This window comes from Malaclemys terrapin, chromosome 5 (genome assembly GCF_027887155.1).
Source record: "Malaclemys terrapin pileata isolate rMalTer1 chromosome 5, rMalTer1.hap1, whole genome shotgun sequence".
Taxonomy (NCBI): domain Eukaryota; kingdom Metazoa; phylum Chordata; order Testudines; family Emydidae; genus Malaclemys; species Malaclemys terrapin.
This window is the reverse complement of record NC_071509.1, coordinates 89,932,537-89,959,951: the sequence shown is the minus strand read 5'-3', so window position 1 is coordinate 89,959,951 and position 27,415 is coordinate 89,932,537. Positions and strand designations below refer to the sequence as shown.

The 27,415-nt window shown below is 39.9% G+C and overlaps 1 protein-coding gene across 2 annotated transcripts in view; it reads right to left on the bottom strand.

Annotated features, from left to right (window-relative positions):
* Positions 1–382: 382 nt before the first annotated feature.
* INPP4B (inositol polyphosphate-4-phosphatase type II B) overlaps positions 383–27,415 on the bottom strand; it is a 309,880-nt gene continuing 282,847 nt past the window's right edge. Inside the window, exon 24 of one of the 2 annotated variants that reach the window (XM_054031037.1) lies at positions 383–6,402. In XM_054031037.1, the coding sequence (XP_053887012.1) occupies positions 6,270–6,402 (133 nt within the window). In that variant the 3' untranslated portion in view covers positions 383–6,269. The remainder of the gene's footprint in view (positions 6,403–27,415) is intronic. The other variant, XM_054031038.1, reaches the window with a different exon arrangement.

Genomic DNA, 27,415 nt, shown 5'->3' with positions numbered 1-27,415 from the left:
GGGTTCTTTATTGTGAAAGGAAGTTCATTCCATGTGTATCACATAGAATAATTCCCCTACAGGTCAGCAGTGATATAGATCTTTTTATTAATTATTATTAGCAAATACAAAATCTAACTTATTCTTGGGTGAAAACTGTGGTAAAACTGGGGATAGGCAAGAAATATTAATCCATTGTCATTGGTGTTATTACTACTATATCCTGGACATCCTTGGATGCTACATGCTCTCTCAGAGCCTGATCTTGGAAAGTACTCAGCACTCTTTGCCCCCATTGACACTTATGGGAGCTAAAACCCGCTTAGAAGGCATTCAGCACCTTACAGGATCTGTTATTTTCATGAAAATGAAAAATGAATACCAAACACAAAAAAGACAAACATAAAAAATAAAAGTCACATTTATTTAAATAAAAATATACACATGGTGTACAATGGATATGGCTTACATACAGCAACCAAACAAAAATAGTAGTTCCTGAAGTACAAAGATAGAAGGAGCTGAGGCTTCAGTTTCTCTGAATAAATACACATTGTGGGCTAAAGCCTGTAGTCTTGCTCGTACGAGTAGTCACATTGACTAAAGAGAGCAGGATTTGGCCATTACAGTTACACAAGAATAGCTACACAAAAGGAAAACAAGTACCATAGTAACCTGTGATTATACGATTAACTTTCACAAATATTTGGAAATCATGCTGCTCTTCATCTAATTTTAAAGCACATAAGGTAAAACTATGTGCATGTAAAGTGGAAAAATTACAAACACCACCAACCAAATGCTAATCCTCACTCACGCTAAGGGAAGGCAATCTGAGCTGCACTGTCACCATCCCTCCCTCCCCCAAAAAAACAAACAAGCCCCCCACTCACTGCATTACCTTGCCCCATCACCATTCTTCCCTCACACACTTCTGGTGTTTTCTGTATGTGTTCTTTGGAATTTGGGTATGTGATTTCACAAATAAGGGTTTTTTAAGGTCCTGATTCCCAAGCTTGTGTGAGTGAATGTAATTTTTCAGTCTTGGATTTTTGGTAATATACTATAGGCTCCTTTTAATTTGCTACATTACTTATTCAGAAGATTGTGTTTGGCGAAAGGAAAAAATAAAGGTATTTTAGAAGTTATGACCATTTTAGAGCATACAAAGCACACAACAGTTGATGTGTTAATCAGGGGTTTTCACACTTTTGTATTAGTGACCCCTTTCACACAGCAAGCCTCTGAGTGCGACATCTCTTCTGAATTAAAAACATTTCTTTATATTTAACACTATTATAAATGCTGGAGGTGAAGCAGGTTTGGGGGTGAAGGCTCACAGCTCCTGACCCCCTATGTAATAATCTCGCGACCCCCTGAGGGGTCACAACCCCCAGTTTGAGAATCTCTGTGTTATATGATTAAAGAAAAACAGAATACCAATCAATACTCTAGGCTACTGGAAAACCATTTCTCTTGTATATGAGGAAGCAATTTTGTGATGATTTTTAAAATATTTGATCTTCCAGATCCCTTTGATTTTTTCCCTTTTAAACAATAATCAATTATGTAAAGCTTCTTTTTTTCAGCAATTGGAAACATCTGCTTGAATGCACAGCTCTTTTTAAAAACTACAAAGTAACAAAAGGCAAGATGCAATTCATATCTGATGGTAATGCCAATACAACATGCTCTCTCTTTATGGCAAAAAAGCATAAATATAGAAATTAATGGGTTTAAGTTCATAGCAGAGTCACCTGATGCGAAATAATTCTAAAATTGCCTCAATCAAGTAACTTTTTTATGCTGAATTTTTTCAGTGTAATCTTTAACAATTACACCTTATGATGTTTAATATGTTCACCACTTTGAAAGAATTGATCACAGAATTTCTCAAACCATCTCTTAAAACTGATAATAAAAATCAACTTATTTCCTGAAGTATAATAAGAGTCACACTATATGCTAACAAATGTAAACACATGACGTTCTGCACTTCTTTGCAGCCAGGCACCTAAAACATCAGTGGTGATTTAGAATATTGCCAGCCAGGCTTTAATTTGCTTTAAATAACAATTTTGGTTTGGATTAATTTGTGTGGATTTAAAGAGGGCCCAATATATATATATTTTATTGTTTCCTGCTTACAACTGAAGCCAAAAATCTGGACATTAAAATTCATAGTGCAAAGAACTTTTACTGATGCTGCTTTTGTTGGCTTCGGCCTGCTCTTTATATTGCTGGTTCATCACAGTACATGTATTGCTAATGTTTCATCAACATACACAGCAACATATAGACATAATGAGACAATGGAATTACAAATGTTCTCTATATTCTAATAATTTCATAAAAGCTAAACTATAAACAATAAATATTAAAAGTATATTCTTACCAAACTCCCCAAAAGAAGAACGCAGAAGAAAAGACTTGCCTGTATGACAATATGTCAGACCTATGCATATATTGAAGAATAGAAGTTTTACAGATATCACTGAGAAAATATTACATTAAGGTTGCACTTAGCTTTTCCCTTTTCTTAAAATTTAAACTGGTTTTCTACTTCCATGCTAACCTATAATACAAAAATTACACAAGTAGATAACCAGTGCGCTATGCAAACATTTAATGTGGGTAGCACTTTTGCTCAAATTTCACTGAGTCAAATCCTGCTGATCTTATTTAAGCAAGTGACTTCAGCGGGACTAGTCACATGAGTAAGGCAAGCAGAATTTGGCCTTAAATGCCAGATACACTTCAAACGTGGCTGTTTTCTATCCCTTGAAAGACTGGCTTTCAAAATAAAAGCTTTCATGCCTTACAAAAGTTTTTACAGTGCAAAGTCTGAACATTGTAGTGACTCTGCCATTAAGAAAAGTCAGTTCTCTTCAATAATACATTAGCAAATGGTACAGTTTGCTCATGAAAATCGATTTGTTCAGAATTATTCCTCCAATATGCATTCGGAGCCCTCTGTTAATCCTTCCAGTGGTGTGCAGGGCTTTGGGAAGGCCCTCCATCCTGAATGGGTATGTTGTAGTTGGTAACAGCAGCAAAGGATTATTTGTATTCATAAAAATCCAGGTTGAAGAATATTTAGTTTTGAATCCATGATTAGCTGACAACTCAGTTTTGGAGACAGATCCTCAGCTTTTGTAAATTGTCATAGGCCCATTGCAGTCAATGAGCCTGTAACAATTCACACCAGCTCAAGATCTACCCTGTGAAATCTAAGTCAGAGGAAATATTTCAACAGAAAAGGATTTTTCAACATTGAAGTAGCAATGTGTATGCTTATATACTTGAAGCTGTGCCAGCATGTTTTCTGTGGGTCTTTGAATCTGTAAATATTTGTTCCAATCAAAAACTTGGCATGCAAAGCATCTGCCTTGCCTAAAAAAAACAACAATATTTTTTAAAGACCCAAACACTATTGTGCCCAGTTCTGTTTCACTGCAGAGTATTGTGTGGGTTTTAAAAATATTTGGGGAAACAAACTGATAATTTAAAAACAACAATTGTGGGTGATTTTCAAGGTTAAAAAATATGTAAAAATAATGTTTATTACAGCAATTTAAGCCCTTGTTTGCACATGACGCATATAGCTTCATTATTTAAAATGACATAATTAAACACAATATGATCAGGGTGCAATAGTAATTCAGAGTCAAAATGTTTTTAAAATGTCTCAACATTATGATTTAAAATCTAGAGACAAATATCTTGAAACATTCCTTTCCCTTTCTATAGAATTTAATATGGATAAAGTCAGTGGGGTTTGTAGGTAAATTACTCAGAAACCTACAGAATTTAACAGAGAATGATACCCCTGCCATAGAAATTTGCAGATTGGTTTAAAAATACTATAAAAAGCTTATATTTCTCCAGTAAATTCTATAGGATTGTTTTACGGAGATGCATGAGAAATGCAGGCTCAAGCCCCTAATGTATATATTCAGTAACTTTTTTTTAAACTGTAAACATAACAAAAAGAATGTTGAGATCACAGCAAATGTGGCAGCTAGACTGACAGGATAGATTGTAACATTGCTAGGAAGACTTTGGTTCAATAAATCCGAATTAAGACTTTATATGGCTCAGTTCTGTAGTGGTTAAAAATCCATATAAAAATACAGATTTATAAGTTAGAATGCAATGGTTAACTCCATTAGTAAATTATATAGTATTGAAAGGAATGCAAGCCCTTCAGTTCACATCTGTCTGATTTTATCTCCGTAGTGTATTTATGGAAGATACTGTGACAACTGCAAAAGGCTCTTTGTGGTCTATTGGGTATTTAATACACCTCTACCTCGATATAACGCTGTCCTCAGAAGCCAAAAAATCTTACCGTGTTATAGGTGAAACCGCATTATATTGAACTTGCTTTGATCCGCCAGAGTGCGCAACCCCGCCCCCCCCGGAGCGCTGCTTTACCACGTTATATCCGAATTCGTATTATATCGGGTCGCGTTATATCGGGGTAGAGGTGTATATAATAAAAGAAAAATCTAAATACATATCCAATGATCGATCAAGACAGTGCCAAAGAAATCATACGTATGAGTAAATCATAAAAGTACCCAAATATTATTTAAATGTCAGTATCACCTGCTTTGAACAAGCTGTTCCAAATTCACCGAGAACGTTTGTAGCATGGGTGAAATCCTGGCCCCACTGAAGTCAATGGGAGTTGGGGCCAGGATTTCACCCCATATGTTTAATAATTATTCAAAGGCCTGATCTTTCAAACATTTAGGAACACATGTAAATTTTACTCACATGACTGCTCATTTTCCTTGTTACATGTGCATGTTTGCGGAATTACAGTCTTAAATATATATTTTATTAGTACAAATACACATTTACACAACGTATCCCAATGGATTGAAAGGAGCATTTTAGAGTTCATTATGCCCCAGTACTTCTGTGACTTCTATACCAGCAGGGGTGGGTGTGTTAACCACTCTATCTTGGCCAAATTCTGATTTTGGTAATTACACTTTGCCTACGGTATCTTAAATTTCCAATGTCGTTTTACTCGGATAAAATTCTTAACTTCCTGCCCTAAATATTTTATCTCCAAAATGAAGGTGCTATACAAACGTCAGTCATCATTGAGTGATTTTGTGTTTTGTTTTGTTGGGGTGGACTATAATAAACTGATGTGATTAAAAACCCTGTGATGTCTAGAAGATAAATTTAGGAGTGACACAAGCTGGCAAAAGCACTAAAATTCACACTTAAGGCTGAAGAGTATCCTTTGCTTACATATTGCATTATACATGTGATAGAAAATAAGCTAACTAGCCACAACGTAGCAGATTAAGGAGTACTTACCCTCATTATTATGCTTATGTTGGGCTTTGTGCTGTATAAAAATTAACAAAACTGTACATGTAAGTAATTCCATCCGAAAGAGCTACGTTGCCTCTAATACATAGGAATCACATCACCCAGTGCCAAAATGAAGCAGAGAAACACTCAATGAAGTCTAAGGGGCAAATGTGGGTCACTTTACCCACACTAGTAATCCCTCTGACTCTACTGAGACTAACAAATAAATAAAATGAGTAGGATTTGACTCTAGCACAGAATGCCAAGCATAATACAGCCAACTGAAACTGCAGAGAGGCAGAATGCAATTGCCAAATTACAAACTGTAGTTACTAAAATTACATTATGTAATTACCAAACTTCAAATTACAATCTGCAATTACCAAAACTTCTATAGAGAAGCAGAATGTAATTACCAAATTTAAATTTGGCCAACAGACCGAGATTAACATGCCTTGCAAAGAATGCAAGGTGGTCTTTGACCACAAGGGACCAGGATCTCTGTTTTACGCCTGACGCAGAAGACATCACCTCCAGCAGGATGCTGCCACTTCACACACACTACTCAGGTATAGCACCAGTACAGACTCACAGTGCCCCCCTATGGACTCACTAACAGCAATTCCTGCAGCAATCTGCATTTTCCTTTTTGGTCTTCCATCAAGCTACTTATGAGGCCCAACTCCACTACTTTACAGAATCTGGTTAAATTACAGTCTAGCATTGAGGGCTGTATATACTTGGTTTTGAGAACACTCAAGCATTAATCAGACAATAATTGAGGTTTTCTTTCATAGTAACGGACTGCAGTTACTTTAATTTAAAATAGATCCATTGATAGCTGACCAAGATAACTCCTAGTTTTGTTACACACTCCCAATTCATGACACACAAACAGCAATTTTTATATTATCTAATTAGCACAGATGTGTGTTTCTTATTACATTATAAACTTAGGTATCAGTTTTTCCATATGTCCCCTCTGGTGGTCTGTAGTACTTTGGGAAAGCCATCAGCTGTATCATGTTGAATGCATACTTTCTGCATTTGATATTCTTCAGTACATTCTCTATGCGGCATCCTTCTCTGGTGAAAGGGGAAAAAGTACAACTTCATGAAACACAGAATAAATAAATATGTTTTATTTCTTCATTGCAGAGTTTCAGCAACAGTTGAAGTAAAAATAACAAAAGATTCAACTCTACATTTTTTTTCCACGAGTGATGATACATCTTACAAAATTAAATCCAAGGCCAGCCCCAATACAGTTATTGCCCTCAGAAATAGATGATGAGAATTTTATATTTCCCCTTAAGGTTTAATTAAAGTTTAGTACATTTTTTTTAAATAATTTATTTAATTTTACATTTTCACGCTAACTTTAGAAATATACTTGCCTTTTAAATCCTTCACAATATTCCTATACTTTTTACTGTACATGTTAAAGTCTACATGTAGCCCTAAATATGCAGGTTCTAGGAGTAAGGCATTTTATTAAGTCTGGCCCTATAGATTTGTAAAGGAAATTTTCATATCTAGTTTATTTCAGTATGTTTAGCTTTGCAATGAAAAAAAGATAAAATGCCTTTCCAAACAGCCTAACCCAACTCTCTTCTTTACAAAGGAAGGATGCTTGTTCACATACAGTACAAAAGTCACAAGTGCCAAAGTGGTGCATCAAGACACAAACAAGACTTAGTTAAAAAGAATATAAAAGTGTCTTGAAAGCAAAAGCAGCAAACGCAACCAAAGCAACAGTTACAAACAGGTTAATTTAATTACAAAACAGAACTCATTCTACCTCCATATAGTTACTTGACAGAAAAAGTTAGTTGAAGCAATGTAGTAACATAACCTATTTGTTAAACAAAACAGAAAATTCCATCAGCGAATAAACAACAATGAAAGTAGCACAATGAAAATTAATCCGACAAACTGTCCCATCCATTATTCTTGGCTCAGGGTTAGTTTGTATTGTGCAAAATCACTTTTGACCTTTTTAATTGATAGACTGAATAGGAGTTTGGAAACCGGGGGTGGGGTTCAAGCTTTCAGGATCCTATAATTTGTCCGATATAGAGACACTAATATATATATATATATATATATATATATATATATATATATATATATATATATATATATATATAATCTTTTTTTGAGCTAGTTCAAGTGGGAAAACTTTGTCATGAACAAAAAGAGGAAATTAACTCACTTAATGCATAGTATACTCTTTAGATTTCAGAAAAAATAAATGAAAGCACTATACAGTTTAGACATTTGTATCCTATAGACAAATCCTGTGGGTCTGAAAATGTAGAAATATTACAGCATAATTCCTTTATTTTTAAGTTAGTTTGTTGCTGTTTGTAGAAAAGAAAGGAACACAAGTGAAGTTTATTGATATTTGGCTAATAGTAAAGCAAGACTTAAGATAAGCCACACAACCAGCAAGTGTGAGCTGACAAGCAGCAAGGCGACAGGATAGAAGTGACGAGAAGTTGGCTTGTTATCAGTTAGACAGCCTGTCTCAGGATCATCCGACTCATTCAGTGCTCCCTGGGTTTGTCTGCTGTTAAACAGGGGAAGTTAGGAACAAATAGAATAGCATTTAAATAGCAAAGAAAGCCAATACTTAGGTATTCTGACAACAAAGAGACACTAAACATAGCCAATTGATTTGGCGGATTTATGCTAAATAATTCCAAACATTTTACTCTGTTCTGCACTCAAGTGGGAAGCACAATGAACTAGCTAACTTGCTATCTATTATTTTTTTAAAAGCTTTAAAAATGTGTAAATGGCATTCACAGGTTAGAAGCTCTTAATAAAAATGAAATGAGCTGGACTGTGACTAAGACAAACACATGAATTGATATGTAGTGAAATAAATGAATAAATGCATGGCTTAGGAAAGGAAAACAAGAACACTGTGTCACAATGTGACACCAGGCAAAGTAGTGTCTCTCTGGTGCTTACATTTTTTTAGTCCACTCCAGCTTCACTATCTGCTTCTTGTACATGTGATCTTTTTGAAACAATTCAATTATTTTTTATGTTTTTGGCTCTTTAAAAATAATTAGAACAAATTTAACTCAGCAGCACTGTTAACTCAACCTTATAAGCTAAATAAATACTGATATCTTTAATTCAAAGGTCAAGGACATTGTGCCTTGTTCAGTCAAGTCAACTGTGGGTTAATTTGTACTACAGTGAGGTTCTTCTGAGTCTTTAAAAGTTGTGTGGTCCCTGTATTAGAGCAGTAAGGATACCTGCAAATGACTTCTAAACTTTTCAGTTGTAAAGTTGGTAGCTATTCAAGATATCGTCTATGTAAGTGGAATATGTAATACGGACACTTTAGCTAAACCCTTCAACCCCATTAAAGTTATATTTGCATGTGCTCAAGACCCCTGGTAAGGGCTTTCCCTTGGACAAGCATAACTGATACAGTTATAAATGGAATTAGCTCTTTTGCTATCACCAGAGATTGCAATTATCCCGACAGCAGTTTCAAGGGAAATGGCTGGATGATCAAGAACAGCTAGATGTGTCAGATTGCACTGGAGCATTTTTCTGCCACACCTGCCACTGGTATGTCATTTATCATGAAAGAAGATACTGAAAAGAAAATACAAGACCATTATGGCACTACCCTGAGTGGGGTGAAAAGACTGCAGCTGTTGCACTGAGTGGGGTGAAAAGTGCAGCATGCACTCCCGTTTGCAGCTGGCTTGTGCAGATGGATAGCAAAGCCAAGTCCCTGTTTCCTTATTGCCTTATTAGAGACAAGGTAGGTAAGGTAATATCTTAGTTGGTCCAATACAAGTTATTACTTCACCTACCTCGTCTCTCTTATACCCTGGGACTGACACCGCTACAACTACAGTGCATCAAACAATTATTAGAGAGACTAATACTCACAGAGGTGTTAGGCCCAGCACTAACGGGAGGCAAAGATTGAAATTATGGCTGGGTACCACAAAGGGGCTAGCCAAATTTGTCACAAAATAATTATGCTTGAAAAATCCAAAGAAATAATTAAATGCTCCATTTCCCTTTCCCTTTGGGCATTCAACTCTATACAGCAATGGGTAAAAGGGATTCCCAAAACTATTCTAAACAGTAAAAGATAAAGGCCCAAACTCCCAATGACTTTAATGAGAGCAAGACAGGGCCCTTAATGCTATTATTCATTTCAGTATGAAATGCCTTAAATTACCTCCTTTCCTTGGTCTAGTGCTTTCAAGTGCCTATGAATGGCACTTAATGAAAGAGAAAACATCTGAGTCTAAATTTATACAGAAACTATTAAGAAATTAAGCTGACACAGTAAGTTATGCTGGTTTAGCCTGTGGTGTGACTTAGATTTATACAAAGAATTCTACATTCTGCATCTGTTCAACCTGATATCAATCTCTCTTTCTGTTTTGAGGATGGTAACTTCAATATATCTCTACTGTGCAGGACCCAATGCATTTTGCTTTGCTTTAATATACTCTACATTCTTTTGGAGCATGTTGCCTTTTAATTTCTCTTCCCTTCGCATAATCTCCATGGGAACCCCACACATCTTCCTTGGCTTCCTCCTCTCTATCTCTGGGTGACTTCATCTGCTGGTGACCTGATGGTTTCGATTACTATCTTCATACCAGTGAATCACAGATCTACATTCCTACTTCTGACCAATCTCTCTCCATCCAAACTTACATCTGAGCCAGTCTCTCCTGCATATCTCACCACCATCTTCATAATTGGCTCTACTTTTCAATCTCAGGAGAAATGCTGAAGACATAGACTAGTGTATGTTTTTCCTTGGAAATGGTCCAACCAGAACAGAGCTGAAGTACACCAGTGGGTCAGTTTGCACTGCCTACACTTTAGTTTTTCTAGGGCAGAAGAACTTCGTTCTCAAGAACGGACAAACACCTCCTACAGTAAAAGTACCACATTCTTTTAATTTATTTTAGGTGAGTGTGGGTGAAGTGATTTGCATGTTATAATTCCAGGAATGTGACCTCTTTATTTATTTAGCATGTTCTAATCTGTTTTTTTGCTCTGTGCCTCAGTGGCTGTGTTCTGTTCTTTTATTGAGGTCTGTATAGCTCCCATTAGCAATAATAGGATTTATGTGCATGAATCAACAGGAATATATATATATAAAAGCCATTTGTTCTGTTGTTTAAAAGATACAATGCCCCACTGTACATTTATTCTTTGATATACTGAAAAGCACAATCAATGGTTAATCTCTTCATATCAGGAGTCACTTCAGCCCACAGTATCCACTATGAATTGCTGATGCTCTGGAACTTCTACTCCAAGGAATTAGTGGTATCTCATAAATCTCCTCAATACCTAACACTAGGAGATACACTTTCAAAGCTGAGGGCAGGAGAATAGTGCCCAAATACACTGTCAGATAAGTTGGTACCATATCAAGAGTATCAAAACATACCTTTAACTTCAAAAACTTTATCACAGGCAGCTATTTTCTCAGACAGATGCTATGGAGGCTAAGTCAACCCTACAGCCAGGGCCGACGAGGGGAGGGGAAGCCAGTACAAATTACCAGGACCTGGCGGTCCCCCGCTGTCATCGGCCCTGTTTAGCCGGTCCGTCCTTGCTGGGGGGCTCGAAATTTTTTTTTCACTGGGGCCCGAACCCGCTCTCGGCGGCCCTGCCTACAGCTTATGTTGGCATAACTTATGTCACTCAGGGCTGTGAATAAACCGCCTCCCCCTGTGACATAAGTGCCAGTGTGGACAGTGCTATGTCAGTGGGAGAGCCTATCCCACCAACATAGCTATTGCTTCTCGTGGGAGCTGGAGTAGTTAAGCTGATGGGAGAACTCTCTCCTGTTGGCTTAGAGCAGCTACATAGAGAGCTTATAGAGGTGGTACTGCCACTGTAAACTCTCTAGGCCATGTCTATATGTACAGCGCTGCAGTAGTGCAGCTGTGCCGCTGCAGTGCGTCTGGTGAAGCTGCTCTATGCCAACAGGAGACAGGTCTCCCATCGGCATAAAAGTAAAGAACCTCCATGAATGGCAGAAACTATGTCAGTGGGAGAAGCTCTCCTGCCAACATAGCGCTGTGCACATGAGCACTTATGCAAATGTCACTTACATCGCTCAGGGAGCAGTGGGATATTCACACTCCTGAGCAACATAAGTTTTGTGGACATAGGCTGTAGTGTAGACATAGCCCTAGTGTCCTAAGGCTGTTTTAATGAAGTTGCCAATTGCAGAACTAACGCCTTGCAATGCAGATTTCAGTCTCCTCTGCTAAAGCAAATGTAACTGGCTGAGTGAAGCAAAGCCTTACACTTAACTCGATGGTATTTTAATTCCTCTGTCTGAAATATAACAACTTTGGAATACTGCATCCACTCCCATTGTAGCTTGTTGGCTCATTGAAACCTTGTGGGGTTTGCACCTGGATAACACAGCACCTCGGTATTCTGAGGTATAGGTACACATGCACTAATGGCCACAGAATGCCAGATTAGATATTCTGTATTTATCCCACTCACCCCTTTTCAAAGCCAGGAGTCCTGGATTCCGCTCAGCTCCTGGTGCTACAGCTCCCTGAAATGACGTCAGTGATGTAGGAGAAGGGTCAAGTTCTTCCCAAGGTGACTGGGCATGAGTCAGGCAGATAAGAAAAACTAAAGACCTTATCCAAAGCCCACTGACATCAAAAGAAAAACTCCCATTGACTTCAGAGCAAGGCATTCTTTTATGCCAACTCTCCTCACCTATTACTGAGCAGCATCAGTTTTCCAAGCTAGGGATCTTTTAAGATTCCATTTTGTCTTTTGTTTGTTTTGTTTTTTGCTTACTTAGAAGGCTGAGCTTTTCTTGAAAAAGTGAGCATGCTACATAGCCAGCATAGGTGCCCTTCTTGAGCTTGAATGGCATTAAAAACAAACAATACTTTCTGATTTGGGCTCTGAATTATATATAGATTCTAAATTGTTCAGGAATTCAGTTGAAATGTTAAACCCTGTGGAAAAGGCAGGAGCTTGATTCACAGGTATAGTGGAAAGGGAGGGCGGGTGCCGAATGCTGCTGTCCAGTCCAGTGTAAATTAGAGCTGCAGAGGACAGATTTTACTTACAGTCTGCTCAGAAGTTCCCATCAGCAGAGAGACAGGTATAGCACAGCCTCATTCTGCCATGCTCCCACACCTCCCCAAATAAGCTCCTTTCCCCTTCCCTCTCCACCCCCTACTTTCTCCTTCACTGGATGGCACAGTTGCCTTCCCCCAGGCTTGTACCAGAAGAGATTGTCATTATATGGGAAGAATTCTCTAATGTAAATCTCTGAGCTGCTTTAATTTCATAGCAGAAAGTAACTGGGCAGACGGAAGAAACCAGCTCTAGATAAATAAAGATGCAATTTAAAACACTGCAAAGTTATTAAGTCTGTAAATGTATCTTAATGTATAGTTACCAATCTGCTATTGCATCACCAACTCCAAAGGAGAGGTGTATTACTCTCTACAATTGTCTTTGACAAACATATTGAGACTTAGAAAAGTTCCTTTGAGACGGAGTTGTGAACTTCAATGTACATTGACTGAAACACAATTCTTGAATGTATCTCTTGAATTTCACTGCCAGAAATTGAAATGATCAAACTGTTCCATTTTGGCCTTAGCTTACATGAGGGAATTTCCCCCTAACCCTTGATTCTCAGTATGTCATCAGCACAACAACCCATGCTGTCTCAGAGCACTTCTGAATATGTGCCAAAGAGCAGAGAAGAGGGTTTCAAAAAGCACAAATAAGATCTATTTCATAGCTGAATCAAGATGCAATGTTGTTTTTTAAGATGAAGAGGATGATGTTCATTAATCAGAGACACCTGGGGCTGTGAACACCTCTTCAACCCTATAATTCTCTTTCTATATGATTTTATTTCAGGTTGTTTTACTTGAGACTTACCACACTGAGGATCCATCAAGCCATCCCAGGGTGCTCTAAGTCTAAAATCTGTGCCTTATTCCCAATCTGAATTTCCAACTTCATCTTCCAGCCAGTGGATCACCTTTCTCTGCTAGCCTGAAGAGCCGATTATTTAATATTTGTTCCCAAGGTAAGTACTTACAGACTGTAATCAAGTCACCCCTTAATCTTCTCTTTGTTAAGATAAATAGATTGAACTCCTTGAATCAATCACTATTAGGCACGCTTTCTAATCCTTTAATCATTCTCGTGGCTCTTCTCTGAACCCTCTCCAATTTATCAACATCTTTCCTGAAGTGTGGACACCAGAACTGAACACAGTATTCCTGCAGTGGGTCACATCAGTGACAAATACAAAGGTAAAATAACCTCTCTACTCCTACTTGAAATTCCCTTGGTAACAATCAGGATCCAGACACCCCAAGGGGCGAACAGAGATTGAACCCCGAAGAATAAACAGTCAATCAACTGTATACAACATTATTGTGCTATAAAAGACATTAAGTAAAGTCTATTGTGAAAGCTTGTAATGTTCTAAACTTGATAATCATTATGAGCTATGTATGCAGGCTATGGTTATGAATGTATGTATTTGTGTATATAGAGAACTGGGCTCAGAAACTTTGTCTCCACTCACATCAGGACAGGGAACAATCAGACAGGGAAGAGTGCTTCCCAAGCCAGGTGATTATATGCAACCAACTCCAAGTAATGACCCATTGTCTAGCCAGGAAAAGACAAGGATGGGCCATTAGAGTTAAAGGAAAGATATGGAGACATTCCAACTGTGGAATCAAGAGGGGGTTCCACACACTGAATAAACATGAATCTCCAAGGATAGGGGAGTGGGAGGAGGAGAAAAAAGTCTTTTAAAAGCAGGATTTTGTCTTAAGTTTTTCATCCAGAAACTTAGAAGCAGCCTCTAAGCAAGAAGATGTCAGTGAAATGACAGATCACCACTATAATTAGGGGAGAAACTGTTCAAAGGTAATAGTTATCTTGTATTAGAAAAGGGATTTTATCCAATATGGAAATGTAAAGCCTGAAGTTGCATCTTTATGTTTATTTGCTGTGTAACTTGTATATGTTTGCCCTCCCTTAATCTGTGGTTTTTCTATTAAATAAAGCCAAGGAGATCTCTGTTGTGCAAACTGTGTGGAGCATGGGGGCCAAAGTAATCTGGTATCTGGGGGACTGGTTTTACATTTTCGGGCATGATGAACCAGAAGGGAAAAGTCCGAGTGTCTGACAGTTAAAAACTCTGGCAGGACGGATTTGGGGAGACTCGGGACAGGAAGGGCTGTTGGTGTCCCCTTGCAAGGAGTAACTAGGCTGGTGGAAGCCAGGGTGCTTGTGGGCAGACTACTGAACAGCACGAGCTTATGGGGCACACACTCCTTACTGGTCTGGGTAATCCTCAAAATATCACACCCCTGCTTATGCATCCATGGATCACATTAGCCCTTTTGGCCATAGTGCACACTAGGAACTCTTGTTCAGCTGATTATCCACCATGACTCGCAAGTCTTTTTTAGAGGACTGCTTCCCAGGATAGAGCCCCACATCGTGGAACTGTGGCCTATATTCTTTGGTTGAATGTATACATCTAGGAACAGATTAAAATGCATATTGTTGCTTGTGCCCAGTTTACCAAGCAATACAGATCGCTCTGTATCCGTAACCTGTTCTCTTCATTATTTACCACTCCCTCAATGTTTGTGTCAACTGCACACTTTATTGGCAATGATTTTATGGGTTTTTTTTCCAGATCACTGATAAAAACGTTAAGTAGAGTAGAACCAAGAACTGATCCCCGAAGGACACCACAAGAAACACACCCACTCAATGATTCCTCGTTAACAATTGCCTTTTGAAACCTATCAGCCAGCCAATTTTTAATCTGCTTAATGTATGCCATGTTACTTCTATATCCTTCTAAGTTTTTAAGCAAAATGTCATGCACTTTTCAGAAGCCTAAGTATGTTACATCCACACTCTTACCTTTATCAATCAAACTTGTAATCTCAAGAAAAAAGATATCAAGTTAGTTTCACAATCTATTTTCTACAAACCATGGTCTTTGGCATTAATTATACTACCTCCCTTTAATTCTTTATTTATCAAATCCTGTATCAGTCACTCCACTATTTTGCCCTAGAATAATGTCAGACTGACAGGCCTATGATTACCTAGGTCATCTGGTTTTTCCTTTTTAAATATAGGCATAACATTAGCTTTCTTCTGGAACTTCCCTGGTGTTCCAAAATTTATAGAGAATCAACAAGACGGTCCAGTGAACTCCTCGGCCAGCTCTTTCAAAACTCTTAGATGTACGTTATCTGGACCTACTGATTTAAAAATGTCTTACTTTACTAGCTGCTGATTAACATCCTCCTGAGACATTAGTGGAATGGAAAGAGCGTTATCAGACCTATATGATACGACTACATAATCTTTTTCCCCCCAATACAAAACAGAAATATTTATTGAACACTTCTGTCTTTTCTGAATTATTTGCCATATTTGTTAGTAACAGGCTGCACACAGCTTTTGGCACTATATGGATTTATACAAGATCAAAATAATTAACCATAATGCAGACTGTCAAGTCTGTTGCTGAATCAATGGAACAGAATGGTAGAACCTGGAATGGCAGACTGTCCAAATGAAGTATCCAAAGGAATAATGGGATAACCGGTGTTTAATGATAAAGTTGATACATTAAGGAACATGTAAAAGCTGTATACATTTTAACCAAAACTGAAGGTTTTTTCTGTATTTCTAATAGAAGATGTGATAGAACAACAACCTGGGTAAATTTCTGCATCAAAGACTTTATGAATCATAGAATCATAGGACTGGAAGGGACCTCGAGAGTCATTTAGTCCAGTCCGCTGCACTCATGGCAGGACTAAGTATTATAGACCATGGGTGGGCAAACTTTTTGGCCCGAGGGCCACATCTGGGTGGGGAAATTGCCTTCCTTGCAGGGCCATGGATGTAGGGCTGGGGCGCGGGAGGGAGTGTGGGGTGTAGGAGGGGGTGCAGTGTGCAGGAAGTCAGCTCAGGGTAAGGGGCTGGGGTGCAGGAAGGATGCAGCGTGTACAAGCGGGCTCAGGACAGGGGTTGGGGTGCAGGAGGGGTGCCGCAGGGGGCTCAAAGCAGGGGATTGGGGTGTGGGAGGGCTATAGTTTGCCCATCCCTGATCTAGACCATCCCTATGAATGATTCATGTTTAGATGTGTCACCGGAAATACCAATAAATACAAAACTTTCCTTAATCTCTTAGACAATATCAAATGCAGAAGAAGCCATTGTAAGCTAATATGAACCACCCTGCTGCCTATATGATCTACTGATTTACAAAGACCATCTAGACTGGGGGTCGACAATAATTTTTGCAGGTGGGCTACTCCACGAATTTTGGTAAGTGGTCACGGGCTGCACATTTCTACTATATTAATGGAAGGGGTGCAGGAGGGAGTTCTGGGCTGGTGCAGAGTGTTGGGGTGTAGGAGGGGGTGTGGGGTCTGGGAGGGAGTTTGGGTGCAGGAGGGGGTTCTGACCTGGGCAGGGGTTGGGGTGCAGGAGGGGGTGTGGGGTCTGGGAGGGAGTTTGGGTGCAGGAGGGGGTTCTGACCTGGGCAGGGGGTTGGGGTGTGAGTGCAGGCTCTGGCCGGGAGGCGCTTACCACATGTGGCTCCAAGCCGGCGGCACAGCAGGGCTCAGGCAGGCTGCCTGCCTGCATGCTGTGGCCCCATGCCGCTCCTGGAAGCGGCTGCGGTCGGCTGCTGCTGGCACATCTCTGCGCACCCGTTGGGGGGAAGGGGCAGCAGGTCTCCGTGCGCTGCCTGCGCCTGCAAGCACCACACCCGCAGTTCCCATTGGCCGGTTTCCAGCCAATGGGAGCTGTCAGGACCGTGCTGGGGGTGGGGGCAGTACACGGAGCCGCCTCCCCCCCACCAGGTGCGTGCAGGGATGTGCCAGCAGCAGCTGGCCACTCCCTGAAGCAGCATGGGACCACGGCAGGCAGGCAGCCTGCCTGAGCGCCCTGCTGCGCCGCGGGACTTTTAGCAGCCCGGACGCAGCGATCGCGAGGGGGCAGAGGAGGCCAGACAGAAATGTTAGTCATGGCGAGCCGGACAGAAATGTTAGACTGTATTGAAATGTTAGACCTGTGGGCTGTATTTTGCCCACCCCTGATCTAGACCCAAGCCATGAACATTTGGTGGGACTAGAATGGAGGATTTTTCTAAGGGAGTTAGACAGTTTCCATTCCAGATTGGCAGTGTATAGTCTAATCCATGTGCACATCCAAAAGTGCAGCACCAGGCACTATTTCCTGTTCTCTCTCCTGCCTTATCTACCTCCAGTTTTTCCTGTTCTTTTCTCTGCTCCAGCCTCCTCTGTTTCCCAGCTCCCTTCTTGTTTTCTCTTCTTCTTTACTCTTCTCTTTTTCTGTCATAAACCTATCTTCTTTCTAACTGACACTGCCTATTGCTCTCCACCCCCCTTTCCCTCTTCCTTCTCCAGGTAAAGTGCTGGTTGTCCACTCAGTTGACTGAACTGAAATGTCAAGATGTGATGCTCATAGCAAGATATTCAAATCTTGGAAATTTCAGAAAAGGCCTGATCAAACAACATTCATGCACCATAAATACCCATCAATGCAATGAGGGTTTGGAATGTGGGATCAGGCCCAAAGAAGACACTAGTTTTTGAAGTGCTGTTTGATCACAGTGAAAGAGTGGCAGTTCTGTTGAAGTGGCAGGGTTGTAGACTTCAAATGCATTTAAATATGAACAAACCCTAGCCTTCACACTGTCATTAAAACCCAGTACTGCTGTTGTGATGGGACAAGCCAAGAATGGGAACATTGATAGATGAAGTACACCATTCTGGCAGTATTTAATAACCGGAGAGGAACAACTGAAATGGGTTCCATTTACACAATCAGATAAAGCAAAACCATATTGTTTTCTGTGATTACACTGATAAGCTTGGGCTCCTTGGAAAGAATGCCACTGTCTAACAAAATGCAATTTAGTGCAATGGTTTATGTATAGCTCTCTGAAATTACATAAATGTTTTAATTAAATAACAATGGTGCTGACTGCAGCAGTCCAACTTTCCCACCAAGATTTGTCAATACACCTTGGCTGGGATTTTCAAAGGAGATTAAAGGAGTTAGGTATCCAACTTCCATTGGCAATCAGTAAAATTGGATGCCTAACTCCCATTTATGCCTTTGAAAAATCTCCTCCTTCAGTCCTGTTCTTCAACACCCTGCTATTGTCACCTTGCCAGTCTCCTACATCATGCATTATGACTGTATTCTGTCGTGTTTTCAGATCCCCACTGGGGATTAGGAGGAAACCAGTAAACTCATTACTGCTTGAAACCTGGGGAAAATTTGCACCCAAATATTCAAAAACTAAGGTGACCTATGCTGTTTATATATTTGCTACAGTGTGATGACTAGAGCTTGGTGGGAAGTTATTTTCCCACTCAACAAATATTTTCACTATTTCAAAAATGTTCCATTGTGCATTGGGATGAGCCTGGGGCACTCACCGGGGATGTGGGAAACCCAGGTTTAAAGTCCATGCTTTGGCTGATTCAAACCACCCCAGGTGAGTGCTTTGACCACCAGGCTATTCTGGCAGAGTCTCCTCTCACCAGAAATTTCATCAAGAAACCTTCCTTGATTTAATTTTCCTTGAAACTGACACGTTCCCACAAAAAGTTTGGTTTTCACAAATTGGCATTTTCTGATGAAAAAACATTGCCTTACCAAGTCTAGTGAAAAAATAGCACCAAACCACTATTTATTCTCTCTACCTAATAGTTGAAACAATTTAAATTATAGCTTGGTAATGACAAAAATAAATTATTCCTGAGCTAAGGATCTCTTAGCATTTTTTAACAAAAGAAATTCTAACATACAATGAACTACTGTAAGAGCAGCTAGAAGAGCAACTTAAATATTTACACGGAAGACATACCCAATACAGATCTAGAAAATTACCAAAACAGAAAACTTCATGGGTGAAATCCCATCCCTGCTGAAGTCAATGTGCATTTTTTCATTGACTTCAACAGGTTATGCATTTCATTCCTGAAGTAGAATGTCTGCTAGATTTTTAACTACATATACTAATTATAAATATTAAATAATCCAAGGAAAATGGCAACTTTTTAAGATTTACTCTTTGCTATTCTCCTGGCCCCACTGAAGTCAACAAGAATTTTACCACTGACTTCAACAGAGTCAGGATTTCACCCTAGCTCCTCTGTAATAGCACCATGGAAAGGCCTTAACCAGGACCATTACACCAGCTGTTGGACTTTGTAGAGCCAAGTTTTCAATCTGAACACTGTAGCTATAGCAAAAGTATAAGACCTGTTCCAAAACCATAAAGCTAATTTATATTTCCTATGGTGTTATACAGCCTACAGTGCTGTTCCAAGAACAGACGACTGTCCATTTTATAATCTCCTTGTTGCTATCTCTGTTTTAGAATCAGTACCAAGACCAGTGAATCCTTTTCTATACATTGTGTTTTGTGTGTGTGTATCCCATGGCCAACTTGATTGTAGGGGCATCATTTTCATGCTATGTCACTCGGCAGTTTTATCCCAGTGGCACACGTCTCTTTTCTGGGACTCTTTTTTTTTTTTACAGATGGTGACCCGAGTCACAAAGAGGCTAAGTACAAGGTCACACAGGAAGTCTGTGGAAGAACAGAGAATAGAGCCTGGGTTTCCCACATCCCATTCCAGTACCCCAAACTCTGGGCTATCCTTCTTCTCTCATTTCCTGATAAAATATCTATATCTATGATTCTTCCTGATTGATGAAGAAAGTTAAAATATTTTAGCAATATATATAAGTCATACTCTACTGTGATTTGCTATTATTTTACCAATGTGGTTGTTTACATTTAAAAATATCCATCTGAAAATGCTGTATAGGCAGGGAGGTAGCATGACTCTGTAGTTAAGACCATGGAGCTAGGAAATGGGAGTTCTAATCCCAGTTTTGCAAATTTGGGCAAATCACTTAATTCCTCAGTTTTCCCATCTGTAAAATGAGGATAACTATTATCATTATTTGACAGTCTCCTTGTTTTGACTGAAGAGATTACTCTGGCAGGGGTATGAAGATTCTCATGGAGAGTTAGGATTTCAACTTTGCCTGGTTTGGGGTTATATTACAAAATCTGAAATTCAGCTCAGCCTGTGGCCAATTTGGGAGCAAACTTGTTCTGATTTACGCTTTTGGTGGAAGCTATGAAAATTTCTGGTTTCCCAGTGACCCCAAATCAGGTTGAATTCTTGGATATGCACCCCAAGTGAGAAAAGATCCTACAAAATTGGGATAATATTTTCCTTTCTTAATTGGATGAGAATTAGTTAGCTAGTTGGACAAAATGTTATAAACTTGAGTATTTTGAACGTTTGAGAACTGATCTTATCTGGTAGCAGTCTTCCTGTCAGCCTTAGCACCGAAGTTAGTGCACAAGTATGTTTATATAAGTGGAATAAACAAACCCATAATTTGGGGGAGGAATAGTTGGGAGGAATAGCTCAGTGGTTTGAGCATTGGCCTGCTAAACCCAGGGTTGTGAGTTCAATCCTTGAGGGGGCCATTTAGGGATCTGGGGCAAAAATCTGTCCGGGGATTAGTCCTGCTTTGAGCAGGGGGTTGGACTAAATGACCTCCTGAGGTCCCTTCCAACCCTGATATTCTAAGATACTTGATAACAGAACCAAAACACTTCTGCATACTATCTTCCTTCCTGCCTACCCCCCTCAAAGGCAAATGATAGGGTTGACTTGTTGGTTTCAGTGGTAGCCGTGTTAGTCTGTATCAGCAAAAAACAGCCACCAAAGAGTCCCTGTGGCACCTTAGAGACTAACAAATTTATTTTGGGCATAAGCACATGAAAGGATGGTGATTGCTTTACCAAATGTGAGGTCAGTCTAATGAGATAAATCAATTAACAGCAGGATACAAAGGGAAGAAAAATAACTCCCAGTCTTTATTCAGGAGGAAGACTGGGAGTGGAAACCTAAACAATTTCCCCAACACTAATTTCTCCCTACAGTTACGCACACCTTCTTGTCAACTGTCTGTAATAGGCAACTCTCTTACCACTTCAAAAGTTATTTTTCCTCTCTTGGTATCCTACTGTTAATTGATTTATCTCATTAGACTGACCTCAGACTTGGAAAAGCAATCCCCATCCTTTCATGTATTTCTACCTGCTCCTGTATTTTTCACTTCATACATCTGATGAAGTGGGCTCTAGCCCACAAAAGCTTATGCCCAAATAAATTTGTTAGTCTCTAAGGTGCCACAAGGACTCCTCGGTTTTTGTTGTTGTTGTTAGGGATTGAGATTCTCATGAGCTAAAAATGTTTTTATTTGTCCTACCCTCTGTTAATATGCAGATAATGATTTTAAGGAACAGCATGTTTTTTTGGAAATTAGAAGAATTGGTGTGCCTGTATCCTCCTACTTATCTGTTACTAAGGAGGACGGTTGCCTGTACAAACATTGGGAGCTGATGCCAGTGTTCACAAGGAAGAAAGTTTCTCTCCAAATAGCAACCAGAGTATTTAAAAAGCTTCTGAACTTTTGATCAAGGTGTTTTCATGACTATCTCAACTTTTTTCCTGTCTATGGTCACCATCGTCCTTGCTCACATTTGTGGTCCTTTTGCCAGCTCTCAGGATGGTACACAGAATTTCAATGGGATTCCGCTGAGCAGGTTTCAAATAGGTTCCGCTCCCTCCCTTCACCTTTCTATCCCAATTATTGCTACTTCTCCACACCACAAAGTTAATATTAGCTTAGTGAAAAACATACAGTCCATCACTTCATGAGCTCAAATAATGTATGCTAACAGAAAAAAGGTGGAACTCTATACTTTTTTACTTCTGCAGCTCTCACAAGGTTATAAAGGAACAGTTGTAGCAACTGCAGATTTAAGACCCAGTGGCCAGCATCTTTTCTACATTCTTGTGTTTGCCAAAGACTTTGGAAACATTTGGAGTAAAGAAAGAAGCACAATATAACATTCAATTATCATGTACTTTATCTCACATTCACCTTATTGTGGATGATATTGCACTTTGGGGCACTGCAAGATATGTCAGAATTCAGAACTCTCTCTGTTACCTGCTGCTGATCAATAAGCTATGAAAATGTATATCCATCTGTTGTAGTCTGAGCAGATCACTTTTTCTTGTCTCCTTGTTTAATGCTATGTTTTTTGTGGGTATCATGGCACTAAAGCCTTCTCTTGTTATCACATTATGCACAGTTGGGCATTTGCACTGTTTATATATTATTAGATTAATTGTATCCTTTTAACTCCTCCACAATATGGGCAAAGCAAATGCCCTAAATTAGACATACAATATTCTTGGCACAAATATATGGTATTGTGACTGTACTAATTAAAACAAAGTTGGTGGCGTATATTTGCAGTCCAACTATTCTGCTTGCCAGATAGCTACCTAAATTAATGTAGAAGGGACTTTTTTGGTGCTTGAAATAAAAAAAATGACACTTTCCCAGGTATGGTACATTAATGAAGTCTGCAATATAAAATTTAAAAAAACCTTAAAATAACTGCTAGGATAGACAGAGTCTCAGCTGGTGTTAATTAGGGTAGCTCCATTGACTTCAATGGAACTATGCTCACTTGTACCAGCTGAGAATCTGGCTCCCTGTTTTTGAATTTAATAAAACAGAATTATTAACTATGAAATAGGAAGTTACCAACTTGGAAGTAAGATAACAATTATCCACCACAAATTGTTTTCCTAAAGAATAAAATTTATTTTAATTCATATGATTGGCTGCATTTTCTCTCTCCACTGTGAGACTGGATTTCCTACCAGAAAATATCAGGAAAATTGCATCTTATTAAGACACCATTGTATCTTTCACTAACAGAAATACCAAAAGAATGAGAAGTCTTAAAACCTGAAAAGGGGACTTTTCCTCAGAATTTGCAGCATTCAAGATATCGCTTATAATACATTAAAGTTATATAAAAAGTTTAGTATTGCAAATACCGAAGTAGCATCTGTTTATTTCAAGAAAGGTTGTCAAAGTTTTAAAATTACCCATTCTATAAATATACACATATACAGAGATTATATAATTTGCAATAGCTATCTCAACAAGGGGGCCTTTTAAGTATGAGTACTTATACTGTGGTAACCATTAAATGTGACCTTTACACATAGGTAGCACACTGTGGTCTAGATATTTTTCCACAGAAAGAAGAGGAAGCAACTGGAGCAACTGTTTTTGTTGACCAGGGAATAAATAAGGTTCTGTGATCTTAAGTGTACCACAATATTGTGAGATTTCACTGAGGGGCTATCATCAAAATAAATCTTCATACAAGATTTTGAAGTAATAAAGAGAGTGAATTCTAAATAAGGAAAATAAGTTGGCTTTTTTATTATATGCTTCAATGGAGGCTATCTAATATCTGCCCCTTTACAATAGCGGGTAAGTGGGAGGTAAAGTGTATACCACTAATTTCATCAGTAAGATATTAGAGGCAGTTAAGACCTATTAGATCATCCTCTTCCCAGTGCAAGATATAGTTCCCAGGTAGCAAAAATCAACTTAGCAGATACTACATGAGCTTTGCCAAAAGGCTGAGAAATCTCCTTTTGGATTGCACGTGACAAAGAGCCAAAGCTACTGGACTGTGTTTATTAGTAGTTTATGCTAGCATAAATTCAGCCAGAGGTCCCCAGCGGTGCAGCAGGGGAGCAGTTTGCAGCATTATCGAGTGCCACAATGGTACAGAGGGCTAGAACAGGCCACCTCATTCGACAAAAAGGAGACAGACAGAATCCCCATCTACTCTGGACAGGAGGGTCTCTCCTCCCAGGCACCACTGTTTTTCACAAGATGGGCTTTCCTCTAAGGAGCATGGCATTGCTGGCACAGGGCAGTGCAATTTACAAGCTCTAGTCTACTGAATGTGCATTTGATTATTTGTGTGTATCTATTATTTGAATCACACATTTCTCCCAATTACTGGAGCATATGTTTCATCTTACCTTCTTCATCTGTTTTTATTACCTCATCAGAATTAAACTGCAATGTTCTACTTGCCCCAGCCAAGCATGCATTAAAAATCCTTTCTAGCACAATAAATATTGTAAAACAGGATAGGTAATAGCACAGCCTTCCAAGCTTGCTTAACTAATGAATCACCAGCATATATTTTAAAAGGGCTAATTTGATCCCTCTCTGCAATAAAAACTAAAGGGGAAAAGAAGAATTAAGGAGCAAGCAATAGTCAGTTAAACCTGTGATTTGGACTGTTCTAATACGGTACAGTACATTAAACCTTGCAACAAGACTAAATGCCTTTTTACTTCTCTTTTGGCATTCCATGCCCAGCGGAGTATAAGGAAAGCTTGAAGTTTTTATTTTTGCCATAAATGATCATTTGACTCTGCTTCTCCACCATAGTATGCATTTCATTTAATAAACTTTATAATAAAAAAACATTTCTCCATTTAAGGATTACAATACAGAGCAGGTTCATTTAGTTCCATTAGTTATAGCATCTGTGTTTTGAGCAGAAGCTTCAAAAGTGGGTACTGAGATAACAATGAGCAATCATGTATTGATGTAGAAAAGAAGTTGGACACTTAATACATTTTATACTACAACGATAACAGGCTGGCGTTTGCGTACAACACTCCACCATGCTAGAAGGTGTTGAACCTGCTTGGAAAAGGTCAACTGAATTCTGAAAACTGGATGTAAGTGAGGTGGCAGTGGTTATTTGATGAGAGGATCGAGGGTGTGGGCTGAACAGTCCTTAGGAAAGAATCCTAGGAGCAGCCAACCTTGGGAAGAAGGTTTGATTTGATCTTTTTTAGCTCATTGGTTAATGCCAAACCAAAAGAAAGGCAATTAGTTTTAATTAAACAAAGTATATGGACTGTGTTTGTAGAGCAGGCTGGGACAGACTGTTTGCAGCAATATGAAGGGCTAGATTCTCTCCTACGTTTGAAATCTTGACTTAAGAGAGTGAGGGCCAACCTTTAAGAAGCCACATATGGTCCCTTGCTTCAGTTGGCTGGTTGGCCCAGGTTCCAGTGTGAGTTAGAGCATTAGATGCTAGTGTATTCCTGTTACGATGACCTCCCTAATTTGAAATAATCCTTTGTCACACTACAACATGTAAAAAGAGGCTGAATTTTCAAACAATGGTTCCTAAACTGACCAACAAAATCTGCATGTTCAAACAGGTAATTTCACCTGCGGACTGGTAAAGCTACTAGCAGCAAGAGAGAGTGGTGTCTGGATTTTTAGTGAGATCTTAAATCTCTCCAATTAAGGCATGTAACACAAGCAGATTTCACAGAGGTAGGTGCTTAATAAATGATGTAATAATAAAGGCACACCATCATGTTGGCATCCTTGTACAAGCTGCATATTCAATTTTACTCCTGGGGGAATTTTGCGCCACTGCACATGTGCAGAATTCATGTCCCCCACAGATTTCTTTGCTTCCCTGCAGAAAAATTATTTTCTGACAGGGAAGCAAAGGGAAGCTGCAAGAGCAGTCATGCACCACTCCCTAGCAGCGCAGGCACATCGTTTCAGGCACCTGGAGTAGTCGGCAGAGAGCTAAATCACTGCAGGGCTGGGGGGACCCCCGCTGGTGGCTCCTATCTTGCACTAGGATCAGCTGCTAGTCCCGGCTGAGCTGGAGGTGGGAGAGGATGGGGCTTCCTTTTCCCCTGCAAGGAGCAGATGGGGCTGTGTCAGACCCACCATCAGAAACCTCCCCCGGCTGTAGGAAGCTCAGCATCCTCCTCTGCTTTCTGCCCCTATCACTACTCAGCCACAGGGGGGAGGGGTCACTGTACAAGGAGCTGCTCCCCCATCTGCCCAACCCCTGTGCATCTGGACCTCCCATACCTGGACCCCCCCCACCAAACCTCACCCTGTATACCCAGACACACACACCCAGTCCTCCATACCCGAACCCCACCCCACTGAACCTCAACCCCTGCATCTGGAGCCTCCCTGCCTCCAGACCCCCACCTCTACACTCCCTGCACTCAAACCCCCACCATGATGAGCCTCACGCCTCTGCACCTTCCAGAGCCCCCTCATCCAGACCCTCACCCCACTGACCCCCAACAAGCTACAGCCAGAGACCCACCCCTCAAACCCCACTCCCCCAGCACCCAGACCCCCCACTGAGCCCAAACCTCCTTCATCTGGAAGCCCCTGTAGAGTCCCATTACCCCTGCACCTAGAACGCCCCCAACAAGCCTCTGTGCATCCAGATCTCCCCACATCTAGACCCTGCACTAAGCTGCCTGCACCCAGATTGTCCCACACAGAACCCTCTCACCCCCACACCTGGATCCCCCCCATATTGAGCCCCTTCACATTTGGATCCTGCCTGGTTGAGCCAGCCTGCCCCACACCTGGTACACCTAGCACAGAGGGGCAGGGCCTCAGGGTATTTCTGGGGTAGGGCCAGCCCTTGTGGTGTGTCAGGGTCAGGTGCAGGCTTACCGCTAAGTCCATTTCCCACGGGTGGGGGGGGCTGCAGGGTGATCTCCCACCTTTGTGCAGCCAATGGCCTGTGCTCCCACTGCCATGTTGGAACTCCTACATTTATTTATTGACAAATGAAACTTGCAGAATTTTGCAGAATTTTAAAATATTGTGGCAGAATTTTTAATTTTTTGATGCAGAAATTTTATTTTTTTTGGCACAGAATTCCCTCAGGAATAATATTCAAATACATGTTCTCCACGCACTGCTGCTTGTATGTGCATATGTACACAGTTTATGGGTTAAAATTAGCCAGCTATTTTTGAAAGTTCATTCCATGATATCCTATAATAAAACAGGGAAACCAATAAATTAATTTATCTTTTTTAGTAGCTGAAATGAAGACATTTTCTTTGGATTAGATGTTTATTTCTGTGTGGATCTGTGACTATACTGCAGGAACTAAAATATTTAGAAGATTGAACCTTACTGTACACCTGCCTTACCTCATGCATATGCCACCATAATTGTGATTTCATTCCTGGTGAAACCTGAA